This window comes from Danio aesculapii, chromosome 25 (assembly GCF_903798145.1).
Source record: "Danio aesculapii chromosome 25, fDanAes4.1, whole genome shotgun sequence".
Classification (NCBI taxonomy): domain Eukaryota; kingdom Metazoa; phylum Chordata; class Actinopteri; order Cypriniformes; family Danionidae; genus Danio; species Danio aesculapii.
In genome coordinates this window covers 33,412,259-33,430,225 of record NC_079459.1, presented here as the reverse complement: position 1 = coordinate 33,430,225, position 17,967 = coordinate 33,412,259, and the positions used below count along the sequence as shown (strand labels likewise).

General features: G+C 36.3%; 1 protein-coding gene across 1 annotated transcript in view; it reads right to left on the bottom strand.

Annotated features, from left to right (window-relative positions):
- The window catches only part of si:ch211-272n13.3 (ankyrin repeat domain-containing protein 26), a 79,667-nt gene extending 61,703 nt beyond the window's left edge, over positions 1-17,964 (bottom strand). Inside the window, exons 1-11 of the mRNA XM_056451662.1 lie at positions 17,836-17,964; positions 16,641-16,934; positions 12,505-12,619; positions 11,734-11,907; positions 9,306-9,412; positions 6,613-6,750; positions 4,662-4,819; positions 3,245-3,281; positions 3,094-3,166; positions 2,947-3,004; positions 1,476-1,678 (exon numbers count right to left, since the gene is read on the bottom strand). Coding sequence (XP_056307637.1) covers positions 1,476-1,678; positions 2,947-3,004; positions 3,094-3,166; positions 3,245-3,281; positions 4,662-4,819; positions 6,613-6,750; positions 9,306-9,412; positions 11,734-11,907; positions 12,505-12,619; positions 16,641-16,837 — 1,260 coding nt within the window. The 5' untranslated portion in view covers positions 16,838-16,934; positions 17,836-17,964. The remainder of the gene's footprint in view (positions 1-1,475; positions 1,679-2,946; positions 3,005-3,093; positions 3,167-3,244; positions 3,282-4,661; positions 4,820-6,612; positions 6,751-9,305; positions 9,413-11,733; positions 11,908-12,504; positions 12,620-16,640; positions 16,935-17,835) is intronic.
- Positions 17,965-17,967: the final 3 nt, after the last annotated feature.

Sequence of the window (17,967 nt, the reverse complement as noted above, 5' to 3'; positions counted from 1 at the left end):
GCTACTCGAGAGAGATCTCATCAATACTGGTTTTTCGTGCTGTTTTGTACTTGATGTAGTTGAGCGTTTTGGGCTACTACTGAAGAGATTGGAGGCCTGTGGTTGGCTTGCAGCATCAGCACCTCTATCATCTTCTTCTAGCATAGATTCCTCATCTGAAATATCAGAGACCTGATCCATTTCAGACACTTTGACTGAGCCACTTGCAAAGTCATATTGCATTTGCTTCACTTGGCTGTCTTCGCCTTGACTTATACTTTGATCTTCGTCGCTTTGGCCAACAATCATAGACACTGGTATAGATTCACTGTCATCACTATGATCTGGTTCTTCATGTACAGGACTCTGGGAAAGGTGCTCAACTGGTTCAAACAATGACTCATCTTCAACCAAAACCTCTTCTTCTTGCTCTTTTTCTGCATTTGGCATCTTCTGGTTTAATTCTTCATCTCCCACTTGCGTCCCATCGCTTTTGTCAGAACCAGATTCCCAGGATACCTCCGGGCTGTCTGGTTCCTTCTGTCCAAGCAATGTCAGAAATAAGTTCAGAGGCTTCTTTGGTTGGGTTTCTTCTTCCTCGTCAACATCATCCCAATCATCTTCATCTTCTGCTGCCTTTGACTTGGGTGAAGCTAAGGGAACATCGTGATTGCTGATGTGACAATCATTTTGTGGATCTTCACATATAAGAGTTGCTCCGTGAGATTCCTCTACTTCTGAAGTTTTCCCTGTTCTCAACAGCTCCTCATCTGCATCATCTTCATCCTCCCAGTCATTATCATCGTCACTTTGCTTTTCATTCTTGCTCTCAACTGGATTCTTGTGTAATTTTCTGTCCACACTCTGTTCCGAAGCTCGACTGTCCTCCTCATCAGAGAATCTAGCCTCGACTCTGACAGCTGACACAAGACAGCCGTCCTCTATACTGGGAATCCGTGGAATTGGTCCTCCTAAGAGTGGCTTTTTAGGAATCATTTCTTTCACATCCATTTCCTCTTGCTCTTGATCCATTCCGTCTTCCCTGATGTCCTGTTCATGTTGGCTGACATTTTCAACAGCTTCCAATTGTTCTGCTTTTTGAGCGTCAGCCACATCTGGAGTTGTGATTTTAGGCAATTCAGGAATATCTGTTGACTCACAAGCTGCGGCAGCTTCCTCTTCTTCATCTTCCTCTTCATCATCTTCATCACAATCCTCATCTTCTTCTTCATCATCTTCCTCTTCATCATCCTCACCTTCTTCTTCCTCCTCCTCCTCTTCTTCATCTTCTCCATCCTCATCGTCCTCTCCTTCTTCTTCATCATCATCTTCTTCAGATTCATCTTCTGGACTTTCATTGCCTTCTGGTTTACTACCAGAAGGCAGCTCATTTAACTCGCTCTGCCCCTCTGACATGGCAGTGTGTTTTGGGTTGAATGAAAACAATAAAAAAAGGTAATTGTTAGACAATGAACAAGACATGAGGAGGGGTTTACCTTAAAGGTGCTGCTGAAGGGGGTGGAACTCATCTGGGGTGGGTGGGACAAAGAGGTGGGTAGGGTTTCTACAGGGGGTTGGAGGGAGGTACTGCTGGAGGGGAGTGGCCTGGACAGTGGTGGGCGCTTTTCACCCTTATCCTCACTGTCCGGTTCAGACTCGGATCCGCTCCAGGATTTATCTGCATCTTGATCTGCTATGACTGCAGACAGAGACAGCACATCACAACGCTCAATATGGTGGCTGTGGGAAAGGAGTCGCGCTTTGATTTGACTCTTTTTGCATTTGCCTTTCCTCTTTGATTCAGGCCCTGTCAACACGGACATGGGTATTTTCGAAACCGGTTTGGTTATTCATCTACTCAGTATCAGCTGACTGAAACCGAAACTTTCTGAAAACTCTGGCTTTTTAATTTTTTCAAAAAATAAACAGAAGAGTTTTTCCCTTATAAAATTAGTGAGCAAGCTGTTTTCTCCTTTCTGATTGGCCAAGTAATGCTGGGTTCACACCAAATTGCTTCACTGCATCACTCACTTCAGTTTACTCTTGTGATGTTTTTTACCTCACGCAAATTTTCCACTCAAGTTGAATAATTTGAACTTGCATGGTACACACGATTGAGGCCAATTGTGAGCGTTCACCCCAAACGATCCACACAGTCCATGTCATTTGCGTCACATGTTGGTAATTTGCCTCTATTAGTGCATTTGCATTGACTTACTCGCGTAAATTCCCATTTCTGCTTTTGATGTGACCATAGATGTCAAAGTCAATTCCTGGAGGGCTGCAGCTCTGCACAGTTTTGCTCCAACCCTGGTCAAACACAGCTAATCCAAATAATTAAGAATCTTGAAGACCTTGATTAATTGAATCAGCTGTGTTTGATTAAGATTGGTGCAAAACTGTGCAGAGCTGCGGCTCTCCAGGAGTTGACTTTGACACCTATGCCCTAAACCGTGTACCACAGTGCGCTTTTGCATTTTAATGTAGACAGAGATTTTTTTTAAAACAAACATGCAAAAAATACCCGTGTGCATGTGGACTTGGCCTAAGACAGGGCTGTCAGGCTCAGTTCCTGGACAGCCGCAGCACTGCATAGTTTAGTTCCAACGCTGATCCAACACACTTACCTGCAGGTTTCAAACAAGCCTGAAGGACTCAATTAGTAAGACTCAACTGTGCAGAGCTGTGGCCCTCCAGGAACAGAGTTTGACACCTGTGGTCTAAGATATTACCCTGTATAAATTCTCTAAAATTAAGCATGAATAAAACCATTTGTTAGCCTATTTTGAGTTTAAGCAATAAAATTTTATATAATGCGTGTCAGATTTAGCTTTTTTCTTTTAAAAAGCTGCCAATATGGCCACATTGTCTAGGTTTCTTTAAACGGATTTTGCTACGGAGATGGGGCTTAAAATGACAGAACAACCACAATACTTTCGTTACAAAACATTTGCATTTACAACTTACCGTCTATCTTTTCCCTTTTTGAGGAGCTTATAAGCTTCTTTAAGTTCACTTTTTGTTTCTGTAAAAAAATTAAAAAACAATATGTGCACAAGTGTTTTAAATCAGTATGACATGTTATTAAGAATGGTCGCCACTTACAGCAGTTACCTTTGGGCTCATATCTAACTCGTCATCTTCATCTGATGAAGGCCAGGAATCAGCAGCACCGCTTTTTGATGCCCTACAAATTAACAACATTTAGCGCTTGCTAAATTTATCATGTGTATCTGCTATCACCTACTCCTGTCTGACGTCTCACCTGCTGATGGAGTCTGTGTGGGAATTATCCTCTGTATCTGAGAAGAGAAATATAAATGGCATTACCATCTTCATATAGGACGAAATAGACCCTTCCTGCTGAATAAAATCCGTAACTATTATGAACATCTTGCAATTTACTAAGGACCTATTCACACCGATAAAGTATTTTTTTGTTCTCATCTCCTTGGTTCCCTCAAATCCATTAATTACCCATTCAAACATTTGCATACACTCACCGGCCACTTTATTAGGTACACCTGTCCAACAGCTCCTTAATGTGAATTTGCAATCAGCCAATCACATGGCAGCAACTCAAGGTATTTAGGCATGTAGACATGGTCAAGACGATCTGCTGCAGTTCAAACTAAGCATCAGAATGGGGAAGAAAGGGGATTTAAGTGACCTTGAAAGTGGCATGGTTGTTGGTGCCAGACAGGCTGGTCTGAGTATTTCAGAAACTGCTGATCTACTGGGAATTTCACGCACAACTATCTCTAGGGTTTACAGAGAATGGTCCAGAAAAAGAGAAAATATCCAGTGAGCGGCAGTTCTGTGGGCGCAAATGCCTTGTTGAGGTCAGAGGAGAATGACCAGACTGGTTCCAGCAGATAGAAAGGCAAGAGTAACTCAATGACCACAGTCTACCCATCTTCTTATGGCTCCTTCTAGCAGGATGATGCGCCATGTCATAAAGCCTGAATCATCTCAGACTGGTTTCTTGAACATGACAATGAGTTCACTGTACTCAAATGGCCTCCACAGTCACAAGAGCTCAATCCAATAGAGCACCTTTAGGATGGGGTGAAACGGGAGATTGGCATCATGTATATGCAGCCGACAAATCTGCAGCACCTGCGTGATGCTATCATGTCAATATGGAATAAAATCTGAGGAATATTTCCAGTACCTTGTTGAATCTATGCCACAAAGGATTAAGGCAGTTCTGAATGCTAAAGGGGGTCCAACCCGGTATTAGTAAGGTGTACCTAATAAAGTGTCTGGTATGGTGTGTAGTGTGTGTGTGTATATATGTTAATGCTAAAAATAGTATGCTAAAAATTGTATATTCTCACAAGGTCAGTTTTTTGGTATGAATAGGTTTTAATCTAGTATGCAAGTATACAACACAGAGTAGGACAGCTCCTACGATAGGACACACCATGATTTACCATTCAGTAATGTGTTTTATACTCTGAGATGGTAAAAAACATTGTGTCTGATCTACTGTACATCGGTTGGCACATGTTAGCAATACCTTTCCCTGCTGCTACGGAGCTGCTTCCTGCTGCTACAACAGATGAGTGTGGAGTAACAAAATCAAAAACACTGCAGTCAGTGCTGCATAAATATTGACGTACTGTACATGAACAGGAAACACAGAAATCCTTCAGTTATGTAATGCATCTTTATTATACCATCTTTATCCAGAGCAGGCCCTCCTAAAGGCAAACCAGCCCCGAGTCTGCCAGGGCTGCCGAGAGTGGATGTGCGTTTCTTTTTGTTGCCGGTAAAACGGGAAGGTGACTGGAGTGATCTTTTCTTCGTCCCATGCTCGATGATCAAATGTGAACATCTGGAACACAATTACTGATATGAGCTCCTACAAGAAAAGGGTTCAAACAAGGCTGTCTATTCTGAAAACAAAAACATCTGCAGTGTTCGCATTTTATCAACAAAACATTGCCAATGTGAATGCTACAATGCATCGTATTAAAGGGGACCTATTATGATCCTTTTTCCAAGTATCTGATGTCTCTAGACCACACAAATAATGTCTTATAACTCTCTGACCCTAACTGACCCTTGTAGGCTTTGATCCTAATTGTGATGTTTTGGTGACTGTCGCTTTAAATTCAAATGAGATTGTGCTCTTTTCAATAGAGGGCGGAGCTACACATGTCAGCATAGTGGCAAATTCCAAAACAAGACTAACGTCCTATGCTAATGAGATGGTGCCTAATGGGCGGGGCTGATGACACGTACAAAAGGAGATTGTCAATCAAAAGCCACATTTCAACTGTCGGGCCAGTGCGAGTTAGGGCTTTTGTCAAGCTGGGCTGGGCTGGGCCAATAGCCCGGAAACATGAGCAGTGAGGCCGAAATTATGTCATGTTTTCACTGTCGGGCTAGTAGCTCGCAGCACGTCACGCAAACCCCATCCCCAGAACGTCCCCCGAATCAAACGTCACACAACCAGCCCAGTTCAGCGTGAACCAGGCAGGCAGAAATATCACATCATCATGAAACGATTAAAAATAAGACAACGAAACAAACAAATGACAGGCTGCTATACAGCATTACATTATATGCCTATACGCACAGGCCTATGTAATTTCATACGTTGTATTCGTTTACTCGCCGACCGACAGTTGGCATCGTGCAGGGGCGTAGCAACCGGGGGGATCCGTCCCCCTCACTTTTAGAGACAGACCATTTAGAAACGGGTGATTAATAATTATATGAACATATGATCTCATACAGCCGTCCCCCCCCCACTTTTAAAATGTCTGCTACGCCCCTGGCATCGTGCATCGAGTGGTCTTGCCACTAACGGAGAGATGACCCAGCGCACCATCCATAATATAAAACCACAGAAATTCTCCGGTAATAACTCGCTATGAAATGTATTTTATAGCATCCTCGTTTCGGTGGACGCTGTCAAACATTCAGCCCAAATTTTCGGCGAGCTGAAAAAAGCCAGCCGCTGGCCCCAAGGAAGCCCCGCTTTGGCCCGATCAGGATCCTGGAAGTGACAGTGGAAACACGACTGGCCACGGCTCGCCCTGGAACGCTCGCTTTAGGCACGATCGTGGAAATGCGGCTAACGTGTTTCTGCAGACTGTTTTTATCAAGTGTGATTATTAACCTTATTCTCCGCGTACGGGCGGGCGTAGCCATTTGAATCTTTTTGGCTCAAAACTTCCGGTGTCATTCACATCCATTCATTTTTAGAGGTTAAAAACAGCTCGTTCTGCTGCTTTATGTTGCAAACTGATCTTTTCTTATTATATTATTCTACTTTTTATGTATAGTCATGCAAACACTTGTTTGTAGAGCGAGTAGTTTGACCGTTTTCTGCCGTTTATTATTTCTAGTGATTTCTCCCATAGGCAACTATATCGGAAGTCCAAAAACAAGCGCAAAAACAAGCGCACTTCCGCATTGTAGAATAAGGTCAATAAAAAAAATTCAATAATATTCTGTAATCACACACTGCTGTCACACAACTGTGTTTATACTCCTTATAAAAGTGATTATAGCATAACAGGTCCCCTTTAAATAATTACTAAATGCATTGTTAATACAACAACTCAATGTAAAATTGTGAGTTTACACAACATGCAGACAAAAGAGAAAAGCCCTTACGCGTGGTGTCCATTCATGACGGCATAATCATCAGATGACCATCCCTTATCATCTTTCACCGTAATGTCAGCATCATATTGAAGGAGCAAACGCACCATGCTGATTTGTCCATTGCACGCCGCTATCATCAATGCAGACCTTAATGATGAACAAAATGTGTATTATTGATACTGTTGACAAGAACTAAAAATACCAAAAAAATGTTGTTAATTGAAAAATAAAGATTTATTATTATTATTTCGGTTAGGTATATTACCAAAGACTCTTGAACACACAAGACATGTCACTCGTATAGATTTGAATAGGGAAAAGTGTAACGGTCAATATGATGAATGAAGCCCCGCCTACTAGTTCAGGAGCCAATCAGTGATTGCTATAGACTGATGTTTCTCCGGGGGAGAAGCTCGTACCAGACGAGTGCTTTTACGACAGGTTTTGTAGTCATCAAACACACTGGAATCACAGCGAACACTTGCTTCACAGACATAAGAAATATATCCACAACAAGCTTGAAATCTGTGCTTTTAAAAGAACCAAGTGCACTTTAAAACAAAATTTTTTTGGTTTTATAATCTGTATAAAACGAACGCGAGGTACAGTCTGTCCACAAAATTGTAAACAAAGAGTCGCTGTCATTTCTAGAGGAGATTCACTATTAAGACCAAGTTGTGGATTACTTCAGAAGAGCAGCGCGATCTGACGAACCATTAACCTCAGGATGATAATGTGTAACACTGGCATGAATGAGGTTGGTGTCGTGATCTCCTTCTATTCCAGTGCACATGCGCATTAGCTTGGGCACCCTGAAATAATGCCGATTTTGTTTGATTCAGACATTTAGAAACTAAACTTATGAGACAGTTGTTGCTTAATTTAATTGGTGATTCCAAATATTTAATGTAATCGTAAGCTTGGCTAACAGTTTTGGAGAATTTGATGTTTCCTCATTCAGGCAGAATGCCCAAGCATACTGCATGAGAGGCGTTTCAAAGATGGCCGTCGAGTGAAATGACTTGCCTTTGGTATTACTGTAGGTGCGTTTCTTATTTTGTTTTTAAAGAAATAGCCCAAATTAATAAATAGAACGAAAAAAAAACAACACAACATGCAAAAATCAAAAAAGAGAAATATATAAAAATAAAAAGCTTGTATTTAAATCATATATGTAAATAATTTGGTTTCATATTTTATATATGTTTTATTTATATATACACAATATTATATACACAGTGAGTACACACACATTATTATGTAAAATCAAACTTTTGTTTTGTATGCGATTAATTATGATTAGTCATTTGACAGCACTAATATAAATATTTCAGCCTATATATATTTCACTAATATAAATATTTCAGCCTGCCTGTCAGACATTTCACACTGGATGAAAGATCATCATCTTCAGCTTAACCTCGCAAAAACGGAAATGCTTGAAGTTTCTGCCATCCCGACTCTTCATCATAACTTCTCAATCCAGATAGATGGGGCAACCATCACTGCATCCAAAATGGTAAAAAGCCTTGGAGTAACGATTGATGACCAACTAAACTTCTCTGACCACATTTCTAGAACTGCTCGATCTTGCAGATTCGCACTCTATAACATCAGAAAGGTCCGACCCTTCCTATCTGAACATGCAGCTCAACTCATTGTTCAAGCTCTTGTTCTCTCCAAACTGGATTATTGCAACTCTCTACTAGTCGGGCTTCCAGCTAACTCTATCAAACCTCTTCAGCTGCTTCAGAACGCAGCAGCACGAGTAGTCTTGATGAACTCAAAAGAGCACATGTCACTCCGCTACTCACCCGTTTGCACTGGCTGCCAGTTGCTGCTCGCATCAAATTCAAAGCTCTGATGTTTGCTAACAAAGCGACCTCTGGCTTTGCTCCTTCTTATCTGCTCTCACTTCTGCAGATGTATGTGCCCTCCAGAAACTTGCGTTCTGTGAATAAACGTCTGCTCGTGGTTCCATCCCCAAGAGGGAAGAAATCACTTTCCCGAACTCTCACATTCAATCTGCCCAGTTGGTGGAATGAACTCCCTAACTACATCAGAACAGCAGAGTCACTTGCTGTCTTCAAGAAACGACTAAAAACTCAACTATTTAGTCTCCACTTTCCTTCCTAATCTGTAACTGCCTCTCTGGCTATACCACTAACTGTACTCTCTCTCTCAAAAAAAAAAAAAAAACATTACTAATGCTTTGCTTCTTAGACATTACACACCTGAAACTCGCTATAGCACTTGTAAATTGCTTTCTTGTCCTCATTTGTAAGTCGCTTTGGATAAAAGCGTCTGCTAAATGACTAAATGTAAATGTAAATATCGATAAAAGATGCCAAATAATAATCAGTCCATCCAGAATTTGTCAGGGATTTTTACAAATATTTGAAGCCTCAAATTATGACTTTTTGTGACGACTTTTGTCAAGATTAATGGCATCATCCGTTTCTCAGTTCTTGGTTTTTGCTGTGAAAATACACAAAAATATTTATACCAATCGACTAGCAAATCCTAGAGGGACTGATTAATTAATATAGATATAAAAAATAGATTGAATAAGATTAAGATCAATTAAACAGTCAATAATGACTGTAAAACTTCTGCATGTATTTCTTCTTAAACGCACACAACAATGATGAGGAAAGAACTTTTGTTCAGTGAACTAATCCATTAAAGTGCATTTCTCATACCGCTGCTCCTGGTTCTTGACATTAACATCCGCTCCCTCTTTCAGTAAAAGCTCCGTCATGTCTGCGTGGTTTTCCATCAAAGCCAGCATCAGTGGAGTGTTGCCATCCTGTCAATCAAACCCCAACAATATAATTTAAAATGTGGATTGCATTATCCATCTTTCCTTTCAATGTGCAAGGCCATCATTTTTGGTTTATAAGCGCATCCTGCCTATAAGTTCATGGAAGAGTTGGACACATTGACCTCTGGCTGAATTTATCTAGCACATAGTATTATAGCACATAGTAGTGCAATTTCTTCTATCATAAGGCTGTTTTTGTGTGGTTAATATTAGGGATGCTACAATTCTCAACACATTTAAAGATATTATGGCTTTTCGGTTTTGCATTAAAATTTAAAAATTGGATTTAGCATTTCCCCCATTTTTCAATTACTTTCTGAACTGGCTCTGTGCATGTTTAATGTATGTTCATGCACTGAAACATGTCTCCCTGCGAGTAAATGTCCATCAGTGAGCACTAAAGCAGGAGATGCTTTCACGTGAAAATGAAAGTGACGTGCACCGCATATCAGAGCGTGAGAAGCGCCTCATCTGAACAGCTGACTGAAAGTTACAATGCCCAAATTAAGTCTTGCTTCTCATCAGTTATGACTAACAGTTATGTCCATCTGTTTGACTTGATTAGCATTCGATCGCTTATGCCTTAGAATGTAAACATTGGCGAAATTGTGTTATCTGTAACTTATTCCTGCTGTTTGTGTTTTAATATTAATGAACCAACAAAAGATAATGATCACTCTGCTCTTGACTGAAAAGCTATAGAGCCAAGTAATGGTTAACTTGTATTTAATTTGATTATATGCTCAGCATGCAGTGTTATTTGATTATATTTGACAGTTTACGTAACTAAAGCTACTGTTAGGTGTCAAAAATATCGATACTGAAATGTTTAAAATGATAAAATCTTGCTTTTGGTTAGTATTGATAATACTGCATTTGAAATCTGCACCATCTATCACTATATTTAAAAATATTTTAAAGTAAGTCTATTTAGAACAGTGCACATTTTAATAATTAATTTTGGTTTATATTAATTTTTGTGTTGGTCTGTATTGTGATATGTTTTTTTTTTTTGTAACTCTGTCCTATGCTAACTGTCTTGACCAGGACTCCCTGGTAGAAGAGATATATTCTATCTCAATGGGACTTTCCTGGTTAAATAAGTAAATAAAATAAATACTAATGGATTTGCTCTCTCGCAGGGAGATGAATAATCAATAATAACATTAAGATTTAAACACTTCTGTATTCATCAGAAAGTAAGATGAAATTGGACTAATTGTGTTTTTTTATTTATTGCCTTCTGGACTTAAAGACTGTTGACGTACCTGCTATAAACATTATATGGTTTAGTTATATTTTTCCCTTTTTACTTCATTTGCATACTTTTAATGTTGCAGATTTTGTTGTTTCAAAAATGGTATCGAATATCAATATTTTTCAAGGTATCGTATCGAAGTTGGAAATTCCAGCATCAGGACAACACTAGCAGGTGCATGGAAAAGCACTGTTTATTTTGGTATTATTATTATTTTTATTATTATTTGACAGTGCTTTTTTACTGAACATATTATATATTGAAGCGACGCAGTGGCGGAGTAGGTAGTGCTGTCGCCTCACAGCACTGGTCACTGGTTCGAGCCTCGGCTGGGTCAGTTGGCGTTTCTGCATGGAGTTTGCATGTTCTCCCTGCGTTCGCGTGGGTTTCCTCCAGGTGCTCCGGTTTCCCCCACAGTCCAAAGACATGCAGTAAAGGTGAATTGGGAAGGCTAAATTGTTCGTAGTGTGTGAGTGTGAATTCCCAGAGATGGGTTGCGGCTGGAAGGGCATCCGCTGTGTAGAAAACGTGCTGGATAAGTTGGCGGTTCATTCCGCTGTGGCAACCCCGGAATAATAAAGGGACTAAGCCGAAAAGAAAATGAATGAATTATATATTGAATAGTACTGAAATCATGGCCTAAAACCAAATCGAACCGTGGGAAGTCCATGTTATTGTACCCGTAGTTAATACTGTAATAACTCTTTAGTTTAAAGTGCCCAAGAAATCAAAACTAACCGTATTGATTTTGTTAGCTCACAACGCTTGCTTTGTGGTGAAAAATTAATCTGTGCATGTCATTAAGAAAAAAAAAAAGTTTGCCCTTCTAATCTTTAATTAAAATCTGAAAATGCACTTCCTGTATTTTTTCAGTTAAATTCTATCTCAATTCTCATCTTTCAGAATGAAATGCCTACTTTACTACATCCATTCAGCTCGCAGTAGAAAAAACAAGCCACGCCCACCGTTTCCTCATTTAATATTCTGTTTCACTAGGAACTGCGTCACAATACAGAAAAAATAATGGACTTCAATACTGATATTTGACCTTATTTTGTGCGTTGATGTTGGCTGAGTGCTCCAGGAGCTGTAGTGCTACAGGTAGAGAAGGGATGCGGGCAGACAGGTGTAATGCTGTGTTTCCATTGATGTCCACCAGGTTTGGATCAGCCTCATGTTCCAGGAGCAAAGAGACGGAGCGGTCTTGTTCGCACTGAACCGCCTGTGAGACACACACACACACGCGCGCACACACACGCACGCACGCACACCAGTCAGCATGTGTTCATATTTACAGTGCTCAGCATAAATATTCACCTTTTATTTATTTATTTATTTATTTAAAGTATTTTTATCCATTTCCCATTCAATATAGCCAATCATTTTTTGATACATTTAAGCAAAACAGTTTTATTAAATATTTAAATCCATTAAATTAAGAGTTTGGTCATTTAACATCTTGAGGAATAAAAAGAAAATGCATTTAAATTGAAAACTAAAAATAAAAAAGAAACAATCGAAATTACATAGATTTTTAGGTTTCTCTTGATTTTTGCTGTTTCTTTAAATCTTCTTTAATATATTTTCTTCAACATTGTATGTACTAATTTTTGGACTCTGATCTTATGTTTTTTGTTAGATTAGTTGTAGTTTTGGCTTTGGTACTGATTAATCTAATGTATTTGCACAAATGTATTATCGTGAAGCATTCTATAGAAAATGTGAATATAAAAGAGAGATCTGTGATGGGTGTACTGATTTAAGCTGAGCTCTGTATATGATTTTCATGATTTAATTATTAAGAACAGTCTGAGTTTACCTTCATTAAGGCGGAGCGGTTCTGATTGTCACATAAGTTGAGCTTCACTTTGCTCTCCACCAAGAACTGAACAACATCTGTGTGTCCACAGGCACAAGCGATGTGCAGCGCAGTTCTGTGGGGAAAATTGTTTTTGTAGACATTAATACTTTCATTTAGTGACAATATTTTAAATTAAATTAGGCTCAAAATATGCATGAAATAATGTTCTATGGTCATTAAGCAAAACAGATAAATTTACGCAAGAAAAACTAAACACATTAAATGGGACTTGACAGTATTTTAAATAAAATTATTATATAAAATTTAATTTAATAAAAAAAACCTTAATATATAATAAATGCCAAATATTAACCAGTCCTAATAAATAATTAAACAAATAAATAAATAAATGCCAAATATCAATCAGTCCCAATAAATAAATAAATAAATAAATAAATAAATAAATAAATAAATGCCAAATATCAATCAGTCCCAATAAATAAATAAATAAATAAATAAATAAATAAATAAATGCTAAATATTAATCAGTCCCAATAAATAAATAAATAAATGCCAAATATTAATCAGTCCCAATAAATAAATAAATGCCAAATATTAATCAGTCCCAATAAATAAATAAATGCCAAATATTAATCAGTCCCAATAAATAAATAAATAAATAAATAAATAAATGCCAAATATCAATCAGTTCCAATAAATAAATAAATAAATAAATAAATAAATGCTTAATATTAATCAGTCCCAATAAATAAATAAATAAATGCCAAATATTAATCAGTCCCAATAAATAAATAAATGCCAAATATTAATCAGTCCCAATAAATAAATAAATGCCAAATATTAATCAGTCCCAATAAATAAATAAATGCCAAATATTAATCAGTCCCAATAAATAAATAAATGCCAAATATTAATCTGTTCCAATAAATAAATAAATAAATAAATAAATACCAAATATTAAATCAATCCCAATAAATAAATAAATAAATAAATAAATGCCAAATATTAAATCAATCCCAATAAATAAATATACAAATAAATAAATAAATAAATGCCAAATATTAATCAGTCCCAATAAATAAATATACAAATAAATAAATAAATAAATAAATGCCAAATATTAATCAGTCCCAATAAATAAATATACAAATAAATAAATAAATGCCAAATATTAATCAGTCCCAATAAATAAATAAATAAATAAATAAATAAATGCCAAATATTAAATCAATCCCAATAAATAAATAAATAAATAAATAAATGCCAAATATTAAATCAATCCCAATAAATAAATATACAAATAAATAAATAAATAAATGCCAAATATTAATCAGTCCCAATAAATAAATAAATGCCAAATATTAATCAGTCCCAATAAATAAATAAATAAATAAATGCCAAATAATAATCTGTTCCAATAAATAAATAAATAAATAAATAAATAAATAAATGCCAAATATTAAATCAATCCCAATAAATAAATAAATAAATAAATAAATGCCAAATATTAAATCAATCCCAATAAATAAATATACACATAAATAAATAAATAAATAAATGCCAAATATTCATCAGTCCCAATAAATAAATATACAAATAAATAAATAAATTCCAAATATTAATCAGTCCCAATAAATAAATAAATAAATAAATAAATAAATGCCAAATATTAAATCAATCCCAATAAATAAATAAATAAATAAATAAATAAATAAATAAATAAATAAATAAATAAATGCCAAATATTAAATCTATCCCAATAAATAAATATACAAATAAATAAATAAATAAATGCCAAATAATAATCAGTCCCAATAAATAAATATACAAATAAATAAATAAATAAATGTCAAATATGAATCAGTCCCAATAAATAAATAAATAAATTCTAAATATTAATCAGTCCCAATAAATAAATATACAAATAAATAAATAAATGCCAAATATTAATCAGTCCCAATAAATAAATATACAAATAAATAAATAAATAAATGTCAAATATGAATCAGTCCCAATAAATAAATAAATAAATTCTAAATATTAATCAGTCCCAATAAATAAATATACAAATAAATAAATAAATAAATGCCAAATATTAATCAGTCCCAATAAATAAATATACAAATAAATAAATAAATAAATGCCAAATATTAATCAGTCCCAATAAATAAATATACAAATAAATAAATAAATAAATGTCAAATATGAATCAGTCCTAATAAATAAATAAATAAATTCTAAATATTAATCAGTCCCAATAAATAAATATACAAATAAATAAATAAATAAATGCCAAATATTAATCAGTCCCAATAAATAAATATACAAATAAATAAATAAATAAATGCCAAATATTAATCAGTCCCAATAAATATACAAATAAATAAATAAATGCCAAATATTAATCAGTTCCAATAAATAAATAAATAAATTCTAAATATTAATCAGTCCCAATAAATAAATATACAAATAAATAAATAAATAAATAAATGCCAAATATTAATCAGTCTAGAAAAAAAAATAAACAAACAAATAAATGAATGCCAAATATTAAACAGTCCCAATAAATAAATAAATAAATGCTAAATATTAATCGGTCCCAATAAATAAACAAACAAACAAACAAATTCCAAACATTAATCAGTCCCAGTAAATAAATAAATAAATAAATAAATAAATAAATGCCAAATGTTAATCAGTTTCTCCATGGGAGTGATCACGCTAAATTGCATTACATTTTAAAGGATTAAAAACCTTTTTGCTGACAAATGGGAATTACTTCCAAACACTTCAAATATAGTGTGTGTTAGTAAATGCAAGACTATTGATGAACTCCAGCATAACACTGAATGATAATGCTTCAGATGACTGTTCTAGAGCCTACAGCTAATCAATCTGTCACATTCTGGAGTGCTTTACAGCTCTAAAGAACATGATAAATGATCTTAAATAAAACACACACATTTATAAAGATGGTATACAAGTATATAACTTTACTCACATGGGAAACGAGGCCACATGAATGGTTTGTGAGCACAATTAAATGCACACAGCATCCCATATCATCTGATAATTGTAAAAAATAAGTCCAAAAGGCAGCTGACTGTGTAAAGCCACATAAAACAACACAAAAATACGATGAATATGCCGAGATCAGTGGCTAATCTGCCGGATTCAGCTGAGGTGAAGTGACGGCGACCAGCGAGACCTAGCTGTCACTCAAGTGGCCACGCCCTTAATTATGCAAACTTAATATAACCTAATATAAAGGAAACGGATGAGTTATAAAAAAAATTCACCCCCCTCACAGTTGTCATGGAGGGTAATAATAGCTATATGAACCAGAATCGTTCTTTGTACCAGGCTGTAAACATCTTTTTTTCTGCTGTAAAGTTGGACATTCTAACAGTGGGCTCAATTGCAATTTGCTCTATTATGGAGCCAGGACTAGCGGAATTTTGATGAATTGCAGTTTCAGTTACTTCCGTATTGGCTTCCCGAGGGAGAGCGGGAGGTTGTCGCTTGGTGTCATCAGAGGGGGAAAGCCCCACCCACTAGTGACCATCTCTCCCTCATTAGCATAGGATGTTAGTCTTGTTTTTGAATCTGTCACTATGCATCTATAGCTCCGCCCTCTTTTGAAAAGAGCACAATCTCATTTGAATTTAATGCGACAGTCACCAAAACATCACAATTAGGATCAAAGCCTAAAAGAGTCAGTTTCACAGAGTTATAAAACGTAATTTATGTGGTATTTTGAGTTGAAACTTCAAATAGACACTCTAGGGACACTCATCAGAGATTTATTTTACATCTTGTAAAAAGGGCAATAAAAGGCCCCCTTTAAATATAGTCTTTAAATGAGTCCTGTTTTAAATATGTAATACTGGATTGCAATTACTTCTGTAATAATGTTAAAATGTATAGCAGTGAATAAGCAAAAGCATTGTCTTTGATGCAAGTTAAAGTAAAGCAACTACTGGCCAAATCCCTATTGTTGAACCCTTAAGCTTAAGAAGTTAAGAAGACATCCGGGGCCATAAACTTTCCATCTCAAGATCTGATCCGTTGATTGGTAACATTCAGATTTTTGACCACTACAAACATATCAGCTCCAGTATATCCACCATTACCTGTTCTCCTTATCCAGCTGGTTTAAATCATTCTTTTTGGCCAGCTGTCTGAGTTTGACCACATCTCCGCTGAACGCAGCCTTGTGGACCTTCCCGAGGTCTTTCTCCTTGACATCGTAGCTGGCCGACAGTACGCTCGCGGTCTCAGAGGCGCTCGGGGAGCCCTTCTTCTTCTTAAAGTTGAATATCTTCTTCATGGTCGCTGACGGCACATCTCCATCTGCAGACGGTTGTTCACCTGAAGCTCAGGTACTGATCGCCTCGTGTGTCTCGCCCATTCTCTAAGAATAAATCCTGCAAAGAGGATTAGAGTTATTTAATAATGACAGAAGCACAGGTCAGTCTGTCGCGTGCACATTTATCCTGCTGTCCTTGTGCTGCTTATGCTCATTTAAATAGACTGTACAAATAAAACTTGTGTATTTATAATTAACTAGATATTCATTCATTCATTCACCTTCGGTTTAGTCCCTTTATTAATCTGGGGTTGCCACTGCAGAATGAACCGCCAACTTATCCAGCATATGTCTTACACAGCGGATGCCCTTCCAACTGCAACCCATCACTGGGAAACATTCACACACATACAACAGGGACAATTTAGCATGCCCAATTCACCTGTACCACGTTTTTGGATTTCTTGCTGTGAGGCGCCACCGTGCAGCCCCATAACAGATATCTTATTGTTTAAATAAATGGGTAAAATCTAGAGGTTTATAGGATATAAACTTTTAAATTACACAAAGTATAAAGTTTTAAAATGACTTGGGATGGACTGTGATGGACACCTAAAAGGAGGTGTTTTAATACTTTATAAATGACTGACAAGATGTTTGACATTTAAAGTAGTGAACGTTACGCTGAATGACATTTTAGTCGATATTTTTGGTAAAACGTGTATAATAGTGATAACATTTTGCTGTGAAAACATAAAACTAAGCAGAAAACATTACTAATGTACGAAAAAAATAATTTTAAAGCTTTTTTTTTTACTTTGACGCTTTACATCTCATTTCCGCCGTTGCCTCCTATTCAAAGTATCACAGAAGACATGAAAGCGACAAATATAACACGAAAATACAACATTTATATGTGTTAAAGAAAGCTCATAATCTCAATGTTCGGATCAAACACATCAACACGCTAATCTGCAATGGTAGTTAAACAGAACAACATTACGAGCTTGCAAACTCACCTACATCGTCGTTTCAGTGCGGGGCGTCTGTCACTGATGTTTTAAAAGAATAAATAAACATTAAATATGTTTAAACGACCTCCGTTATCGAGTATGACACATAAGTGCTGCTCAAACGATGAGCCGTTTACG